Genomic DNA, 19,348 nt, shown 5'->3' on the forward strand with positions numbered 1-19,348 from the left:
ACACATACACACGCGCGCGCACACGCACACGCACAAACGATATCATACTTGCATATCATGCATTGTAATTTATCATGAAAAATTCTCTAAGAGCCTGCATTGACAAAACTTTAATACTGTCTATCAAAAATAGCACAGTGCACACAATAAAGGCATTCAATCAGATACCAAACAGTTAAACAATTGGACAACATGAAAAATGGCTTGAGGGAGGTAGAAACACGTGTTCATCAATAGTGCACCCAGATGGCTAAACATTTACTTGTAGCGTTGTATTTAAACGCAGTTAACTATCAACATAAATTGGACCTGAGCGCCATCTGCAGGATACAATACTGCCTTTTACCAACAGGATGCAATTATAGGTGATGAATGAGTGGACGTATTAAAATCTCGATTTTATTTAATTGCACGGACAAAAATATTCATGCGGCATAGCAACTAAATAAAAATACACTATATAAAATACTTTGGACATGCAATATCCAACTCTCCACTTGAAACACAAAATACAAAAAGGACTGTTATGCACCAGTTTCAATCAAGGCCTTTAAGCAGACTACAGTGAATCTACTGTTTCAACTGACATTGCCCTTTTTACCCCAAAAATAAATAAATAACAACAACAAATATATATATATATATATATATATATATATATATATATATATATATATATATATATATGACCTCACTATGCAAATACATCTGATTCTCTATCTAGTCTACACAAGTGAACATTCAATTAGTGTCAACATTTAAATATAAACATCAAAGAAAACTCTTGGAGGCTCTCACAACGTACATAAATATCAAAAACTGCACATAACAGAATACTGTCACCAGGTTAACTACACAAGAAGGCAATCACATTTCTCCACTTTCCACAAAATAAACAAAACTTTTGTCACCTATGTTACGTTTTAAGCAACACAATCAGCCACTTTTGAAAAAGTTCTCCTCTATGACCTCAGTGAACCTCTCCTTCATTTGCTGACGGAAAGTGGTGTACCACTCCAGTAATCTCCTCCTTCTGTCCACCCTCTGCTCCTGGCTCATCCCTCTCTCCCTCTCCAGAATAGCAGGAAGCTCCCGCCAATCACTAATAAAGATGAAGGGCGCTCCCGCCGCTTTTAGGAGGCGCAGCGGTGAGCTGGGCCCAGCCGCGCAAGTCCTTGGAGTCAATACATCTTCCACCACAGGCACTGAGCCATAAGAGCAGGCCTCGTAGATGCGGTAGCATTCTGTGTTGACACCAACAGGGCACAGGGTGAGCTCGCTCTGGGTCAGGGCGGTTTGATAGCGCTTTAGACTGTCTTCTGTCTCTTGGGGGAGCCATCTCCAGGCACAGGGAAAGGGAAGAAGAAAATGATAAATGTGTGTATGTTATCCTTACTACAGTTGGCACATTTCAGTTTAATTTAACCATTTAAACTCAAAATAGGTTTCGATAATGTCGGTCAAATGCTTATGCTTGTTGCCTTTCCTTCTTCCCACAACTTAATTTATGAAATGCTCTGCACATCTTTCTATTGTGGAAAGTATAAAGTCATACTGTCTTTGTCAGCCTGTTCCTCAAATAATTTCACAGTAAGTGATGATGCATGAAATACATCTGGACATGCTAATGAGAATCAAATGAAATGACAATAACAATGTTTCATTTTTGTCAAAAGTAGTTCAGTTTGTGAGTTCCTTTGCTTGGGTAAGAAATTGCAGGTTTAAGACAACCAAATTGAATCCATTATACATCAAAATTACGTAGGATTGGTGAGTCAGCAAACTGTCTCCTGGCCTGCTCTCTTTACGACATTAATGAGTTCAATGCAAAGGTGATATATTGTGAACAAAAGCTATGACAAGAAAAGGTTTTATGTTTAGTAACATTCTGATAAAATAATGACTTACTTCTCCCTGGCAGTGGTGATGCACTCCTTCTCCAGATCAGATTGTTTCAGAACCTGCATGAGTGTTTCCCGAGAAGAATTCTTGTAAACAGTACCAAGGAAGTTGCAGAGGTATGGCCTGTTGGAGGTGATCATCTCAGCACTGGGCTTGACCACGGGAAACTGCCTGTATCTGAACAGAAAACATGAAATAGAAAATAACGATAAATGAAATTTAAACTTATATACAAGTTTTGTGTAACAAGATGTGCAGTGCAGATAGGTAATACAATGCTTGGTCGCAACTTGTAAATGACCAGAGAAGAATATGAAAGGAGGAAAGGCAGGAAAGGAATAGATGATGTCAATGTCATAATTTGGATTAAATGTGCATTAGTTCAATCAGAGCACCATAGTGAATCATGGCTCAGGCGTTCCTGAGTGGAGTTGCCAGGTTGTCACAATTTGCGAGGGCTTTCTCTGGGTTCCTCTGATGTTCCAAAACCATGCTCATTTGTTTAATTGAAGACTCTAAACCCATAGGTGTGAATGTGAATGTGACTGGTTGTTTGTCTATGTGTTCACAGGTGTACTTTGCCTCAAAGTCCCAAAGTCAGTGGGATAGCCCCACACTCCCCATAACCCAAATAAGGACAGCCTCTTTCGACAGTGGATGGAAAGGTCATTCAGTTAACTAAACAACTAATATGTTGTATGATTACTTAATTGTTGCATGTTCCATATTACTTTATATTATTTATTGCATGTATGCATGTATTCCATTTATAGTAAAAAAATTGATCAGACTGTATGACAGAACAGGAAACTAGAAAATAAAAACTTACGTGGCAACACCGAGGGGCCACTGGAAGACATCTCTATCATTGACCCAAGGGCTGTCATATACTAAAAAGAGCAGGTCCACAAATCCACCATGTCTCTTTAAGTATGGTCCTATCCAGTCATTGTTGCAGTGCTCATCACCCAGCAAGACCACGGCCACGTGAGACACAGTGTGGGACTGAACCAAAGCTTGGACGTGCTCCAACCAACGTGTGGAGTATGCCACCTTCTGCTGCTCACGGCCGTTCAAAACAAGAACTAGGCTGTTCATATCCAAGGGGACATGACCTTGGACTACTGCAGGCCCTGTATAGAAACTTCAAATGGTGGAGGAAATTAATTAAATGGTGGGGTTTATTCAGAACATTTTAAATACTCAGAAGTGACTTGTTACCTGAAATCAATTTTGCTTGACTGGAGCTCCCCCTCTCTCCATTGTGCGATTTTGTCAGTTGGGTTGAGTGGTCCCTCCAATATATGTTCCCAAAGATAGAGTCCTGGAGGAGAAAAATACTTTAACAATCATAATGAAATGCAATACGTGGTAGCAAAATGTACTGTAGCAACAAGGTGGTCAGCACTGGTGCCTCAGGACAAACGGAAAGAAATTCTGTACATGCAACAAGCCTCACCTATGGCTGCTTTACCCCATATTTGGACCTTGTATCTTTTGGGTTTGTTCTTTTCGATTCGCGCCATATGTTGTTTGAATGCCTCTCTTTTTTTGTTGAGCGCGGAGTTGTACTCCACTTGTTCATCCTCCCACGGATTCCACTCATCCAATGGAGCAGCTCCGCCATCTCGAACCCCCCCTGCAAGCACAATAGACACAAATCGGCACAACCATTTAGTTGATTCAGATAAAATATTTAACTATGACTTAACTGTAACAATGACTGTATTTATGTGTGTGAAAATACCAGAAGATCTTGCTTCTTTCTTCTCCACCTTGTGAACGCGGGATATGACTTTAGTGCTGAAGAACACGTTGTATGCAGCGTATAGCGAAAACGCTACATAAGCAAAAATTATGAGGAGAAACAACTTTCTCTTTGGAAATTTCATTTTCGCCTGTTTTGATTATCGTTTATGTTACCATTATGCATTTCAACGTCCATCTTTTTTCTTTGTGAGAGGACCCTTGTTTACATCACGAGGAATGTTGCCTTGAATATGTGCCTGTTAAAAATAACCTTTAAACATTTGTTCGAAGCAATACTTATTTTGACCAGATTTGTGTTGTGTATATGTGAATATATATATATTTATATATATTGTTCTTAGAAATTTGGTAAATTCTCCAGAATATTTTTTACTCAGGCAATGATAAAAAGCACCAGTGGAGGTCATACTTCTAGGCGGAACGTTTCAGAAGGAAATAGTTTCCGTCGTGTCGGAATACACGCACACGCATAAGATTTGTTCACGCAAGGTCGTGTCCCCACATACGGGGTGAGGACTTATTTTATTGAGCGAAAATGATGACATTTGCAGGTCGTTTTGGGGCTCTTGCCCCAGTGTTGCGGGGAACAAAGCAATCCGTCAAATGTGTGGTGTTACCTGGCGCTAAGGACATGCTCCCTGCTACGGGTAAGTCGTTCATGGGGCCTTTCTTCGGCTAACAATGCAATCCGACGGCGGCCGGTTATCTGCGCAACATTCTAACCATAAAGTCGCACTGCAATAATTTCAGTTGTAACTTGCTCGTACGCCTTGTTGTCATCGTATCTAAAAACATTGTTCATGGATCGTCGTAGGACACGTATGGACATGTTTACCCGTCGACGCCCGAACTGAAGACATGGCAAAATAATGCTTGATCTTCGCTTGGTTAGCCGAGATATTCGAACTGTAAAAAACATATTGTACACTCCCAAGGACGATCTAAAAAACAAAAGTTTGGGCTGAGTCTATGCTCGGTCACAAAATTACATAACACAATCTAGAGTCATAGACACAATTATCATCAATGTCTGGAATGAAACTGAATCAGTTACTGGTTCGGGTAATCACACAAAATAATCAGTCTCTTTTCAAGAAGAAATGCACAAATCAGAATAATTACTGACGAGAGACTGAAATTTGAGGAGTTAAATAATTTTATGTGAAACAATGGCTCTAAACGAATGTTTGGATATTATACTCGTTGTTGAATAATTTGGGAATTAATTAGTTGTCAATTGATTAAATTTGACATCTGTAACATCGCACGTCTTTGTGATACACATTGCATGTGCCATTATCACGATAAAGATATGTTTTCAGTGTAATATGTAGACTTATTACATTACACCGTCACATACATCTGACGTCCTCTTGTTCTACTGTTTGCATCTACTAGTTCCTGCTTGAGTTGCTGTATACACCAAATGGGAGAAGCTGTACGACAATATTGAAACGATAATGCTGATAGCCTGAAATGTATCTTTAAACCACACACTGTTATATCTCTGAGAATAATCCTTGTCATTTTCATATTTTGATACTCCAGATTCATACTGATACAACTCGAGTGACTAATTTGATGTACAGTGTAAAAATAAACGATGCATTTTCCTATTAAGGGCATTAACTTCCTTTCAGTCCATAAAAGATTCTGTACTAGATTAAATATTTATTGGGCTTCTTTTTCAATTATGACATTTTAATATTTGGCTATGCTTTAACTTTAACTGGTGTATCTGGTTATGACCATTTATTTGATGATCTGATTTTAGCAGCTGGAGGAATCCGACTCGCCCATACGGACATCAAGATCCCTGATTTCACAGATTACCGCCGTCCCGAGGTCACTGACCCGAACAAGTCCTCTCAGGATAGCAGTGAGTCGAGGAGGGCCTTCTCCTACTTGTTAACGGGGGCCACTACCGTAGTTGGTGTCTATGCTGCGAAAACGGTGGTCAGCCAGTTTGTTTCCTCCATGAGTGCCTCAGCCGACGTCCTGGCCTTGTCCCAGATTGAGATCAAGCTGAATGATATTCCAGAGGGCAAAAACATGACCTTCAAGTGGCGAGGAAAACCCCTATTTGTCCGCCATCGCACCGAAAAGGAAATCGCCACTGAGGAGGCTGTCAGTCTTGCAGAGCTCCGCGATCCCCAGCACGACAAGGATCGAGTGCTCAACCCCAGCTGGGTTATTGTCCTTGGTGTGTGCACCCACTTGGGATGTGTGCCTATTGCTAACGCGGGTGACTTCGGCGGCTACTACTGTCCTTGCCACGGATCCCACTACGATGCTTCAGGAAGAATTAGAAAGGGGCCGGCTCCTCTTAACCTGGAGGTTCCCTACTACGAGTTCCCAGATGATGACACCGTTGTGGTGGGATAAATATTACAGCGCTATTTTACCAATCTATCCCCTACTGTAGTATATGTTCAAAAGATGGCTCTATGTACAAGGTGGTGGTAAAAACGGTGTATTTAATTATCAATAAAAAAACTTGTTTCCTACGGTATTGTAGGTTTTGTTTTCCATCCTCTATTTGTATTTGTCTTTTCTCACTACTTTTAGATTCAACAGATAATTTATGCATTTGATATCTGAAGTAATTCACTTAATACTATCAAACTGTCAAATAAACCATCCACCCATAATTATATTTAAAAGGGTAAAAACCATCCAAAATTAGATTTAAAAAGATAATATAACAGCACATCTAATTCTGGAGCAGTCCCTGTCCAATAAAGTGACCAAGCAAAATAAAAATGCTGATTATTAAATGTATTATTGTGTGCAGATCACTTACGCCTAGTAAAATTTGGTTTAATAATTTTGCTTTGACCAACAAGTCAAGAGGACAGAAAGATGTTGACACTGTTGAATTTCTAGTTCACTTTAAGGAATTTGAAAGAGTTTTGGCCAAACTGTCCCATTGCTGAGTTATATTTGGCAGCACTACTGATTCAGAGTGCTAAGATTAATTCAGTGGTGGTTCAATGAAAAGCAAGTTTGGGGAATGTTTCTGTCTGTATCACTTTATTTGTGTACCTTAATCACAAATTAAAAAGCAGGCGATCTTGTGCCAAAAACATCCACCCAGTTTCTGTTGTGTTGTACTTCTCCAAAACTAATGCCTACAGCTGCAGGAAAAAAAAATATCTTAATTCAAGTCAATCGACCTGTATTTCACATTGCGCATTGGTAGTTTGGTGAATAAATATATTGACCTTCATTGAATTGCACGTCTGTGATTGGCTGACCAGTTCAGGGTGTACCCCGCCTACTGCCCGAAGATAGCTGGGATAGGCGCCAGAAGCCCCACGACCCCTCTGAGGAGAAGCGTTTCAGGTAAGGTTTCAGGATGGATGAATTTCACCTTCACTCACAATAGAAAAAAATATTCATACCAAATGCAAATGATCAAGTTGAGAATAAAATTATTCATATCCTAATCACATAAGTGTATTATTTGTTGACTGGGTAGTTTCAGGCTGGAAATGAGACCCCCTTCCCCCACCACCCATGTTGGAAGTCTTCTTAGAGATGTAATTAAACATGAGTATCATTCACAGGTAAAGGACAACCATTTAACCCATATAAAACATGACCTGAAGAAGATAATTTTGATGTTGCTGGAGGTGTGCTCTAAACAAAAAAGAAAAAGTGTTTTTTGCTGTGGTTTTTGGATGACATCTTGTAGTCTCTGCACATGCACACGTTAAAAATCAAGTCCTTATCCACCAGTGTGTGGAGCCTGTGGATTTAGGTCCCCACACTAATCCACATAGTGCACGTTTGCTTGGAGCTCCTTGGAAACAAAGCCAAGAAGCGCTGCCGTGAGCTGCTGCTTCAGACTTAAGTTGCCCATGACCAGTGCTGTTAGTTGCGCCACGTCAGTCCACTGAATGTCCTCAAGGATGGCAACCAGATCCGCGTATAGTTTCTGCTGCTGCTGAGGACTGAGCTCCATAATGACTTGAGGAAGAGGTTTGAACTGACCACTGGTCAGCCAACAGCCTAGAAGCCCTCCAACAGCACCGCCTGAAGAAAGTCAAAGTTCAAAATATTGTATCATACTAGTGCATGTGTATTGCATTGTGAAAAAATACTCATTTTGATAAGTAAAAGAATGTGTAGCATACCTACTGCAATACCAAGAGGACCCCCAACCAAGCCTCCAGCAAAGGCCAGGCCTCCAGCTGTTGCTGCACCTTTTCCAGAACCCTTGACTGTGGTCTGGATCTCTTTATCAGCAGATAACTCGCAGCACAGCTTCATAATATCTTCAAGCCGATGACACATTCTCTGCATTATCGAAATGATAGAAAGCCGTTACTCTGATCAACGGTGAAAAAAACTGTATTTGTACAAAATAATGGCAGCTCCAAAAACATCAGATTTATATTATTAATTGATCAGAAGAGGTGGGGAATAACAATATCTCAAGAACATTCTGGGGGTTATTATCCAATTTTAATGATTTGCATACCTTCTTTCTGTGGTTATCATTGGAATATCAATTGTAATCGGGCAGAAAGAGGTGTGGGAGAGTACAGACAGAATAAGAGAAAGTCTCATAAAATAAACCCAGTAGAGGACATTAATATTATTATTTTAAACTTTTTTAAATCATTTAACGAACAATATAACAGTAACACATTCCCAGTTAAAAAAATAAACCATCAATAATTATAGTTAAAATGCAACCAAACGCATGACATGACATTACGTACTAGAAACAGTCGTGCAACACCCTGTGAATAAAGAATGCAATGATAATTTTATCGTATAAAAGGTAATAACATAAACAATATTATAGCACGGAATACAAACGCACACTTGACATTTTTTTCCTCTCGATTGACATAGTTGTGGTGTGAATCATTTGACAACGTGAAAAAAGAACTGTACCCGTTAAAATTAAGAATCATAAATATAGGCGTATGTACCTTGTTGTATTAGTTCTTCATTGAGATCGATTGAATTTTTTAGCTTTAAATTAAATGTCCCGTGTTGAGCATGCCGCAGTCCCCTCCTTCGACGTGTAATACGAGAGGAGACAGAAGAGACGGAAGTAGATGGTCACGTGGCGTGGATGCTGTGAAATTCCAGCTCTTTCCATAAAACCGACTCGGCACTTTTCGGCTCCCACAGCATCGTCTTCATTTTATTTTATACTTAAATTATTTTATTGTCAAGACAATGTAAAGTTATGCACACTGATACTAAAAAAGTGCTATTTTTAATACAGCGTTTATTATAAAATGTCGCCCACATAGCACTACCAAAAATGAACATAAAATCAAAATTAACTCTATACATTTGAACTTTTAAATTCTTATACTAAACACATTTAAAATGAAGCAACACGGAATCACTCCAAAACAAACAAACCAACAGAGTATAAATTGAGTGATTGATTGATCACTAACAATAAAAAATACAATAAAGCCCGAGGGTTTATTTCCATTGAAGGTGTGAACAAAACAACACGCACACACACGCGAACGCACGCAAACACGCGCGCACACACACACACACACACACGCACGCACAGATGTTTTTTTTTTAATTCTAAAACGGAAATAGAACGTAGCCCGAGATACAAATCAAAATAGGGCTCGTATTTTTGTTTTAGATTCCCGGATGTTGATACCGGCAACATTTTCTCTACTGACCAGAAGATGGCGACAGCGAGGCGTATGGGTGGCGGGGGTGACGCCTTTGTGTTAACGTACATTCTGGGCACTTATGCGCTACTCCCAAAATATACAAATAAACACGTTTCATGTATGTTTTGCTGGTCAGTAAAAGAAATGCTTTCGATGACAACTTCCGGGATTCTAAAGCAAATACACATGCCGTATTTTAACTTGTCTCGTCCATTTTCGTTTTATAAATAATAATAGAAAATCATACTGACTTCATAGGATGTTTTACTCGGTCCAGATTTAAAAAAAAATCAAGCCGTATTTAACATTTTCATGCTTCCGTTTTAAAACGAAAGTGGACTAACTATTCAGTTTTCTATTTTTAAATATCTGCTTCCCAACAAAACATCCAATGACCAAAAGAGACAGCCGTGCGTGCATGCGCTTGTGGCACACGCACTTTTGTTACCCCTCCAATTAGGCGTAAAACAGCAAGCTTTCCTTATCACTTTAGAACACCTGCTTTTGCAAACGTTTCTACACTTAAGTTTGCTTCAACCAACAAAAACAATTAACTGAAAAAGTACTAAAAGTCAGATATTTTTTTGATAATTTATATGTCGAGAAAGAAGTAGCTGAAAATTAAGAAATAGTTGCAACCAGAAAAACTAGTCCTGTGAGGAAAAAGTGCAGTACATCATAGATTAGTAGGATTCGATGATAATAATATTAATAAAGAAAAACACTTATTGTTCAAAATGGTCATCATTATACATGATTGAGTAATCGAGTTGCTAACTTGATACAAGATCCAGAATGTTTCGTTAGATCAATCACATTGGGTTTGCTTTCTGTGACGATGACGTCCGCCATGATACGTCACAAACAGCTACACTCGTAACAATACTGCCCTGTCAAAAATAAATAAATAACCACTGCCTTTTCTGGCGAAGAGAGTTGGGCGGAATAAAAATCATTTTCAACACTATTAATCACATTTAATTTGAGGTCTTTGATAAAATATAAAGGATGATTTTGATGGTACCTAAATAAAACTGCGTAGCTAACGTATATCTTTTTTTCAAGGGGAGGGGGTGTGCGCGAGAATGAGGTCGTTCGCAGTGCGAAGCTGATGATGAATCAAGAAGTGTCAGCAACAGGAAAACCTCGGCCAGATCCCCTTGAATCTTCTTGCAGTGGCTAGATCACCACGTTTAAGTGACAAGACACTGAACCTTATCCTTGGAGAAAATCTTGTTTACATCTACATCAAAGAACAGATTAGCTAGTGTGCTAAATTGCATGACATGACAGGAAACGAAAATGTTTCTTCAAAATAAAAGTGAGTGTACCATCCTAAATCTTACAAGGTGCTTCACACTTATGAGCGAGTAAAATAATTTAAATTTAAGGGGGATTTATTATGTTATTTTGTTACATATATTATTTTTGATAACGAATTCATCAGGCAATAATACATGTTTTCAATTCGTTTATGATTTATTCTGAAATGAACTCACGAATAAAACAGGATGTTTTGCTTTAACTACAGTCTTTTCAGTGTTGTTGCGTAGTCTGTGGCGCAGACGTCAAGAGGAAATCCTTTCCCTGGACATATTCTCAAAACCTTTACATTTTTGGGATGAGGAAGGATGCGGGGATCCTGAAATGAGAGTGTGAGATGTTATTGCTTCCGAAAGTGAGGATCATTGCCGCTGCCACGTTGATGAATTATACTAAAGTGGGTCTGAGGAGAAGCTCCTGCTGCATTCATAAACACTTCTTTTGGACTCACAACAACCCCTGAGCTTTGTTTCTGGCTCACGAAAAGTACTCCCCCACCTCTTAAAAAATCTTTGCTTTGCCCTTGGGATGATAAAGACCGAAACTTGTAAAATCAACATGGAGCACCCCGGTGGAGTTACCAGGCTTCGAGAGGAACACGAAAAGGTAACCAGTAACGGTTATAAAAAGCACGTAAGCTGGATATCAAAGTGGCGTAGAGCCGAACCCCAGCTGCCGAGCACGCGGTGGACCAGAGGGGCGTTTTGGACCACGATTGGACCAGCTTGTAGGCACTAGATAGACGACTTGGTAAACCAGTGTCACCAGTATGTCACGTCGAACTTGTACCCATGACGTTTAATTTTCCAGAACCTTCCTTTAAAAAAACAACAACACTTGAACTCACGAGGCACAGTCTCTGTCGTTTTATCGATAAAGAAAATGAAAACGATTCGCGTTTCGTTTCTTATAAACATGACGTGTAATTAATCGAGTCGATGCAAGACTGTCAGCTTCACTTTGGCATGTTTGCTATGGGTAAACGAAAGTGAACCAGTTGGCTAACTAGCTCTGTTAGCTAACGTGGCGTGCAACTCTTACATGCAAACGCCCCCTGCTCTACTTTTAGAAGTCACAGCAACACACAGTAAAGGCACATGGGAGTGCAAATGAGAGGATTTTCCATGCTATGCATTATACTGATAGCCGTGTTGCTAGTATTGGGGTCGACAAGAACAGTTATATTTTCGAAACCACTTCCTTAATTTGTTTGTGTTGCGCCATACGCGAACTGATCACCTAAATGACGATGGCGGGTGGCATTTGCCTTTGTGTGCTTTTGTGTTTAATCATAACGCTACTGAATAACAACTGAATTGCGAAACGCGTTATTATAGACTAATATTTGAAAAGATTCAAGAGCAAAATGTGTGTCTTTACAGTCATTCTAAAGTTGTGCATTTTGTCGATTGATTATGGAACATTTGCAGCTCTGGTGCGCTTGTTCCTCCCAGTTCTGACGCTTGGTTTTTGACTCTACTGGGTGGAGAACTTTAAATTGTCCAGAGCTGAGAATGTGAGTGTGAATGATTGTATACATGTGCCATGATCAATTTATTAATGAAAATATGTAATATGTAACGGAAACTTGAACAAGAAACGATTGATGCATTAGTGGCCCTTCAATCAATCTGTTACTGTGAAAGAAGACCTCTCACTGTGTCATTTCAAATTTTGTGAAGACAGAATTTATACCGGCCTTGTGCTGGATTTCAATGGTGTGCCGAATGTTGAGTCAGTGAGTGTACTTGCAAAACTATGATCTGGCTTTGGATCTCAGTTGAGGGTCAACTTTCAACACTACTCAATATAAAAATGGTCAATTATTATGAAATTTTCCAGTGCATGAATTATCTGTTGTTCCACACTACCAGTCAACGAGGACAAAATTGTCACATGTGGTTATTTTCCAGAAATGCATTTTAAATTCTGCAATTATATTTGCTCATCACACGTTGTGAATTCTTGTCCCTATAATAACAGGTGGTGAAGGACTGCCAACATCGGATTCAGCACTGGTAAGTATCACAAATAAAAGGACAGTTGGAAGCAATTCTATGCTGTTGAAAAATGGACACCTCATTATACATTTAGAACACAAGCAAAGTTGATCAACAAACACACTGAAAACTTAAGATAAGCAGAAACTTCAATCTAGATTCTTAATATCAAGGAATACGTGAAGTGAGCTTTGCTTTTTAACTGAGTCTAGCAGTTTTCTATTGTGCAGTGATGCATCCTAAGTGCTTGGCGGGTTAAATCAACCACCAATTCCTGATTAACTATTGACAGATCTGATTGGCTGGCACAATGCCTCTCTTTTGGTGCAAGGAACAATCTTTAATTAATGATAAAATAGCTGTATTACAAACTGTTTGAGACTGTATTAATTTAGAGAACATGTTGATCAGCATGATCACAGGTATCACATATAGTCAAATTATTTTGCCATTTGGGGCAAAGTACTTAGGTCTTAAATACAGTAGAGATAAATACCTCATACCGCATTGAGCCAGTTGGGAAAATTTCAAGCCATACTTTATTGGTGCCCTCTTCCAATTGCTGAAAGCGCCCAAATTCCACAACATAAGCCAGTTGAGCTAGACCAAATATTTGTGCTCAGGGGCCATGTTCTGTGTTTACAATAGACAGATGGGCCCGGTCATTCATAGATGTAGTTTAAAAATTGAAGTTAAAATGCAAAATGTGTCAATTAGTTTAGCTTAAGACATTAAACTCTCATTTTATAATTGTATTCTAATTCTTTTAACTATGAATTATTAACCAAATGTTTAATCAAATAAATACAAATTATTTTATTTTAATATTAATTTAGTAGCTAATCAAACTAACAATTATTTCTGGATACAAGTGGACAAGTTAATTTTAACTAACACGTTTTGGGGGAAAACGCTAATTGATGCAAGAAATATTACAGGCCACTGGTAGTACTGACTGTTTGCCTGGCGTAATCTTATAGCATGACAATTCTATGCTGAGGTTTATGTATGTGCACTTATGCGCATGCACTTGTGAAAGCATATCAAGTAGCTCAAGTACATTGGTATTCAGTTTTCAGTGCTCAAGTGTAGTTGTTTTTTTTTTGTTTTAAATGAATTACAGTGACCTCATGTGGCTAAATGAGTAAGGTACAAAATATACTGGCTAATATACTTCCCTATTGTTCTGTGCAACTGGGATAAAACATTGTGGTTAACATTTTTTTCTTTCTTTTTTTCCTTTGTGCATCTGTGTCCATGAATTCATAGGGAAAAAGTCTCGGGTGATTACGATGCCCTGAAAGAACGCCTCAAAACTCTTCCGGAGAGGCTGTCTTATGACATCATGGTAAGTGTCTAAGTATAACAATATAGTTAATATTCCAAGTATCCACAGATTTCCATGTTTTATTATGTTGCAGCCTGATTTCAAAATAAATGAAAATATTATTTTCACCATTATTTTGGTTCATAGTCTACACACATCCCATAATGACGAAGTGAAAGAAGTTTAATGTTAAGAGTCTTGCTGATTTATGATGAGTGAGTTTTATTCCATTTTGGAGTAAGGCGGCCACACAACGAAATGTGGACAAAGAACTGCGCTGTGAATACGTTCCGAATGCCCTGCACACCTGGAAGTGGGACACACTTAATTAATGCATTTATGTAAATATGTCTTTGCTTTTTGTTCTCAATCATGTCTCTTGACTTCTGCCGTCATTCCATTCATGTTCTCTGCAGGTGCCGTTTGGCCAAATGGCCTTCATGCCCGGGAAGCTGGTGCACTCTAACGAGGTCACCGTGCTTCTTGGTGACAACTGGTTTGCTAAGTGTTCCGCCAAGCAGGCTGAGAAAATTGTCGACCACAGAATGAAGTGTGAGTCTTCTTTTAAGTTTTGATACCCACCCGCTGTGACAACACATTGTCAAGTTTGTGGCTAAAAACTACTCTGTACCCAGCAGAGGGCGTTGCTTCATCAATCAAAGTAGCACTGTTGACCAAATTATTGAAGCAGAATTATTTGTGGCTGTGCTTCCCACTCTCTATTTAGCCGATTACCCTTTTTACGCACACACACATACACAGTTGGATGCACGATGCACTGTTTTTAGTAAATAAATCCTATTTTCAAGCCTTTTAAATGAAATGTAATCATTTCCAGTGTCAAATCTGATGATCTCTTTTTGCACACTAATGTTTGGAAATCACTGTCTGTCTTGAAGTGCCAGTATTTTTGACCTGCTGTGCTGGGTAACCAATTAGAATTTGTCCACAGTCTTTAATGTGCTGATGACAGATAAATTACTGAAGTTGGTGTAGTCGTGCTTTGCAGATTATTTAAAAGGGTTTGAATGTATTAACCACATTGCCCAAAAACTTACTCTGTAGCGCCACACTGTAAAGTTAGAAAACATTAACCCGTGACGCCAATTTTGCTGATCGAAACAAATGTGCTTGGACATGTCTGTCGTAACAGGACACGCTCATAGTTTCAAGGATCTAGGTATGAAATAAAACATGAACTCAGCCAATTTGGTTTGTAGTCGCCATTTTGTTTTATAAAATCCACCGGTCCTACTGACGTCCCAAATGAGCCCAATCATTGCCTTTGTCACTTGGTGTGGATTGTTTTCAAGGTGTGATCATTTTGAGGATTCGCCATGAAGATGTGGGTGTAAGGGCCCAAGTAGTGCTACTTTGCAGGTGTAGTTTAAATAGATATTTTTTATGTGTGGGTGTAATGCGAAGCATGTATACTGCATGTATTTGCTGTAATTGCAATTCATTGTACAACCTTCGTTGTCGTCAATTTTTGGAGATGTGAAATGGAGAATAATAATGTGAACGGGGTCTATGACAGTCTTCGATGAGAATATTGTTCGAAGTGTTTAGTGAAGCAGAATGTCCTGCCACAGCCCATCTGCAGTCATCTGTACCCCCTTTTGCCCCCATTTATCCCAAAAATCCACCCCTGCCTGCCCTGCTGTTACAGAGTTAAGTGCTGTAATGCAAACATAGCAAGCTGAAATGTGTCAGACAGCAATGGACTTGTCAGGCCTTCTGTGTTTGACCTTTTCTCACTTCCACTTGATGCACACACTGAAGGGGCTCCCCATTGCCATGGAAACAAGGGCTCTCTGCTTGCGTTTTGTAAAAGGGCTTAATTGTTGTGAAGATTTAATGATCCGGAGTGGTATTCGGGCCAGAGGATATTTTGTACTGTTGAGTGTCATAATTTCCCCCTCCAATTGCAGAGGATTTTAAGCAATTCAATCATTCTGTTAAATGTCTAGTTTCATTCTCCTCGCCCCACAGCCATGTTTATACTTAACTTTTCATCAGTCTGCCACCATTAACCAGAATGTTCTTTTTAATATCTCTAAACCTTTTGTTGCAGATGTAAAGAATGAGCTTTGCGGTCTGTCCAAGACACTGACAAACTTTGAAACAAGAGTAGGGCTGGTGAAGGACTGGGAAAATATCGTAACTGTACGTTGCTTTACATTAAAGTCAACACAGTATTAAAAAAAAATCCTGAAAGGCAGTACATTTACAAGCTCTACTTTTTGTTTAGGAAAAAGGAGATTATGTTGACATCAGAGAAGTGATTGGAAAGAATGAGGCCACTGTCACAAAAGGTATCATTTTGTTTGCCAGCACATTGATGAATTCAACACAAAATCAAATCACATCATTGAAATTGAAAGTTATTTTATAAATCTATTATTCAGGAAAGCGCAGAGTGGCTCACAGGCCAAATTCCAAGCCAAAACTGGAGACTGTTGTGGATTTGGAAGAGGAAAATGAAGGCAGTGGAGAACAGGCCCAAATAAAAGGGAGCACAAAGAGTTTCATGACCCAGGAAGAGTTGTGGGCTCGATTGGATGAACTTGAGAAAATCGAGGAACGACAAAATGAACGGGAGAGGTACATTCCCACACCTGTTGTTTGACTTAACAACAATGTCTTCTCTTCAGGTATTTCATTGCAATTTGTTTCTTTAGCTTGTCTGATAGTGCAGATGTTGGCAGTGAGGACATGTCATCGTCTTCCTCGGAGGAGCAGAATGACACAGACTCCCCTCCTCCAGTGAATGGACATTTTCTGAAACCCCACAATAAAGCGCCTCCCAGTGTAGAACTGAAAGAAGACGACGAAGAGCACTACAATCTACCGACCATTTATTTCTCCCACACAGTTGAGCCCAAGAAGGTCAGTGTGATAACTGGACCGTTGTTTAGGAAATTTGTTCCCAGGCTCCGGGCTAAATCCAAATCCCGCTATGCTTTAGGTGAGGATCAACACAAGTAAAAACACCACGCTAAAGTTCAGCGAACGGAAAGAACATTCAAAGCGGAAAAAGAAAAACGGTCACCAAAATGGACACTCTCATCACGAAGTTCACAAAATCCACACACCTGCGGACATTTACAGGTTGAACCAGCATGCCCGAGATACGAAACTACATTTAGTGCAATTATTTGGACACCTGGAGTTTATATATCTTTCACCATCAGGTTGTTTGTGGATGTGAAGGATGGTGCGCCCAGACCTAAGAAGTCCATTCTGAAGTCACGCAGCCGCGAGAACAGTGTGTGCAGTGACACAAGCGAGAGCAGCGCCGCAGATGTGGATGAGCGGCGGATGATGGGCCGCTGCTTCAGCCACGACGAAAGCACACCCAGCGACAACAGCGACAGCCTGACCGAGGAGGATGGCTCCAAGGGGATGCCATCGCATCCCGCCGGACAATTTGAGGTAAAGGTGTCCTGGCTGTGTTTAGAGCTTACGGTTTTGGTGATCCTTAAACCTTGCTGTTGTGCCTTCTTCTTGTTTCTACCATGTGCTACTGTTCAATTACGCTTGCTGCCACCTAGTTTGGAATGCTACATTCTGTTCTGGCTCGAAATTACTCATTGTCAGTAGGGGTTCTCAAACATTTGGGGTCCAGTGACTTCCTAGAAGGTAGAATTTATTTATTTAACTTCTTAAAAGTTCTTATTCTGCATTTGTTTTCAACATCCAATTCGCTACTCTTTTTGAGTCACAACCGATTACTGTACAGCCCTAATGTATATGCATATAGATATGAACAGTGAGGTCTACAAATATGTGAACATTGACAGAATTTTCAGCATTCAAGCACTGTCAACACCGTAATAAATTTGAAATGAAACAATCAACATGTGCTATAAGTGCAGACTGAGCTTTATTGTCAGACGAATCCTTCCCCTAAGTTAAGAAAAAGCCATTCACAACAGTTGGCCAGATCAAGAACACGCTCCAGGAGGTGGGTGTATCTGTGTCCAAGTCAAATATTAAGAAATAACTTCACCAGAGGAAATAAGAGGTTTCACCACTAGATGTAAGCTATTGGTGATCTTCAAAAACAGGAAGGCCAAATTAGTTTGCCAAGAAACATCTAAAAAGGGAGACTTTACAGTTCTGGAACGCCAATTTTAAGTTAAATAACTTCCATTGAATGTTCTGCTGCTCTTAGAATGTTGAAAAAGTTTCATTGTAGAGAAAAATCAACGGTCAATTTGCAACGTGTTCTTCTTCTTTCTTTGTTGTCCAGGCCTTCTCAGGTACAGTGGTGGAAAAAGACTCGATGCCCTTGGCTGTTCCTTTTCTTACCATCGGTCCTCCAGCACTGCCAACCATCATGGAGCGGAAACTGGAGGAGGTAGCGCCTGACATAGAAACTCCTCAGCAGCCTGTTAAACGCGTGTCCAAATTCAAAGCTGCCCGGATGCAGCAGACATGACACGTCTGTACAAAGTATCTGTCACACTTCTTTATGCACTCAATCCCGCTCTTAACAGATGTGGTTTCTGTTATTAGAAAGGTTAACCAATATTATAAATGGTGAGTTTGTAATTTCATGCTTGTCATTAGGTTCTCTTTTTGCTATTGATTGTTTTGTAGGACTGTAAGCTTTGTCTCTTAGGCCTACGTATTACAAATAATGTGCCAGCGATCGCTTACCTTTCTCCTGATCTCGACCCGCTTAATAAATGTGCGTATACGTTTGGTTTATCACTATCTTGATGTTGAAGTAGAAACGATTAATGGGAAAGGAAAATAAATGATTTTGCTGACAAGTCCTGGTCCTTATTTTTTCCTTAACAAAATTACGCTTCAATTCACATGATTGGATCCTTGCTTGAGTTGTTCTTTGCAGACAGCTCATCGTGAGGATTTGTCAGGAACCAAAATTGATGTTAGGCGGCATAGTACCAGCGTGTCGGGATTGCAGTGTTGATTCTGATTCCTAAACAATTGGTCTTTAAACCAATATTGCCAATTTGCCACACTTACGTGACCTGTGAAGCACACTGACATAATTCTTTCCCCCGCATGACTACGAAATAAAACAGCAGCCAAATTCTACATGGAAAACTGTGATATAAAAACTGGTTTTTATATGAGGAGAAGGTTTATAGAGAAGCACTGACAACCGTGCACAATTTAAGTGTAATTTACAATGGTCTCCCTTAAACAAGCCAGAGAAAATGACTCCCGATTTGAGGCTCATATGACTAGGAAAAGTAAAGACTCATGATCTCCTGTTATTGTAGTTTTTGTAAGATTTGAGTTTCACAATTCCAAATTGATGTAATCCACATTGTTGTTTAATCCTTTTAAGTTGAATAGTTCAATGTTCAACTCGCTTGCAT

The 19,348-nt window shown here is 39.5% G+C and overlaps 4 protein-coding genes across 8 annotated transcripts; 2 read left to right on the forward strand and 2 right to left on the reverse strand.

Annotated features, from left to right (window-relative positions):
• Nucleotides 1–94: 94 nt before the first annotated feature.
• rxylt1 (ribitol xylosyltransferase 1) lies at nucleotides 95–3,869 on the reverse strand. Its single transcript, XM_088297475.1, has 6 exons — nucleotides 3,650–3,869; nucleotides 3,362–3,541; nucleotides 3,124–3,226; nucleotides 2,732–3,046; nucleotides 1,909–2,079; nucleotides 95–1,339 (listed from the first exon to the last, which is right to left on the reverse strand). The coding sequence occupies exons 1-6, from the start codon at nucleotides 3,792–3,794 to the stop codon at nucleotides 937–939; spliced, it is 1,317 nt and encodes a 438-aa protein (XP_088153601.1). The 5' UTR covers nucleotides 3,795–3,869; the 3' UTR covers nucleotides 95–936.
• A 220-nt stretch (nucleotides 3,870–4,089) lies between these two features.
• Nucleotides 4,090–6,203, forward strand: uqcrfs1 (ubiquinol-cytochrome c reductase, Rieske iron-sulfur polypeptide 1). 2 transcript variants are annotated; one of them, XM_088299231.1, is made up of 2 exons: nucleotides 4,090–4,319; nucleotides 5,447–6,203. In XM_088299231.1, exons 1-2 carry the CDS (start codon nucleotides 4,208–4,210, stop codon nucleotides 6,055–6,057), a joined length of 723 nt encoding a protein of 240 aa, XP_088155357.1. In that variant the 5' UTR covers nucleotides 4,090–4,207; the 3' UTR covers nucleotides 6,058–6,203. The 2 variants fall into 2 exon arrangements, with proteins under 2 accessions (XP_088155357.1, XP_088155358.1); XM_088299232.1 differs by having other exon boundaries at nucleotides 5,450–6,203.
• Nucleotides 6,204–6,677: 474 nt separating this feature from the next.
• LOC148335346 (protein C19orf12 homolog) lies at nucleotides 6,678–8,807 on the reverse strand. 2 transcript variants are annotated; one of them, XM_088299235.1, is made up of 3 exons: nucleotides 8,619–8,807; nucleotides 7,812–7,974; nucleotides 6,678–7,710 (listed from the first exon to the last, which is right to left on the reverse strand). In XM_088299235.1, exons 2-3 carry the CDS (start codon nucleotides 7,969–7,971, stop codon nucleotides 7,445–7,447), a joined length of 426 nt encoding a protein of 141 aa, XP_088155361.1. In that variant the 5' UTR covers nucleotides 7,972–7,974; nucleotides 8,619–8,807; the 3' UTR covers nucleotides 6,678–7,444. The 2 variants fall into 2 exon arrangements, with proteins under 2 accessions (XP_088155361.1, XP_088155359.1); XM_088299233.1 differs by lacking the exon at nucleotides 8,619–8,807 and having other exon boundaries at nucleotides 7,812–7,980.
• Nucleotides 8,808–10,880: 2,073 nt separating this feature from the next.
• uri1 (URI1 prefoldin like chaperone) lies at nucleotides 10,881–18,772 on the forward strand. Of its 3 annotated transcripts, none has more exons than XM_088299281.1 (11): nucleotides 10,881–11,270; nucleotides 12,648–12,682; nucleotides 13,934–14,012; nucleotides 14,408–14,543; nucleotides 16,066–16,157; nucleotides 16,243–16,306; nucleotides 16,400–16,595; nucleotides 16,673–16,880; nucleotides 16,960–17,102; nucleotides 17,186–17,426; nucleotides 18,247–18,772. In XM_088299281.1, the coding sequence occupies exons 1-11, from the start codon at nucleotides 11,193–11,195 to the stop codon at nucleotides 18,433–18,435; spliced, it is 1,461 nt and encodes a 486-aa protein (XP_088155407.1). In that variant the 5' UTR covers nucleotides 10,881–11,192; the 3' UTR covers nucleotides 18,436–18,772. The 3 variants fall into 3 exon arrangements, with proteins under 3 accessions (XP_088155407.1, XP_088155408.1, XP_088155409.1); XM_088299282.1 differs by lacking the exon at nucleotides 10,881–11,270 and adding an exon at nucleotides 11,323–11,431; XM_088299283.1 differs by lacking the exon at nucleotides 10,881–11,270 and adding an exon at nucleotides 11,393–11,414.
• The last annotated feature ends 576 nt before the right edge of the window (nucleotides 18,773–19,348 follow it).

This window comes from Idiotropiscis lumnitzeri, chromosome 6 (genome assembly GCF_059441095.1).
Source record: "Idiotropiscis lumnitzeri isolate Australia: NSW breed Sydney's pygmy pipehorse chromosome 6, RoL_Ilum_1.0, whole genome shotgun sequence".
Lineage (NCBI taxonomy): Eukaryota > Metazoa > Chordata > Actinopteri > Syngnathiformes > Syngnathidae > Idiotropiscis > Idiotropiscis lumnitzeri.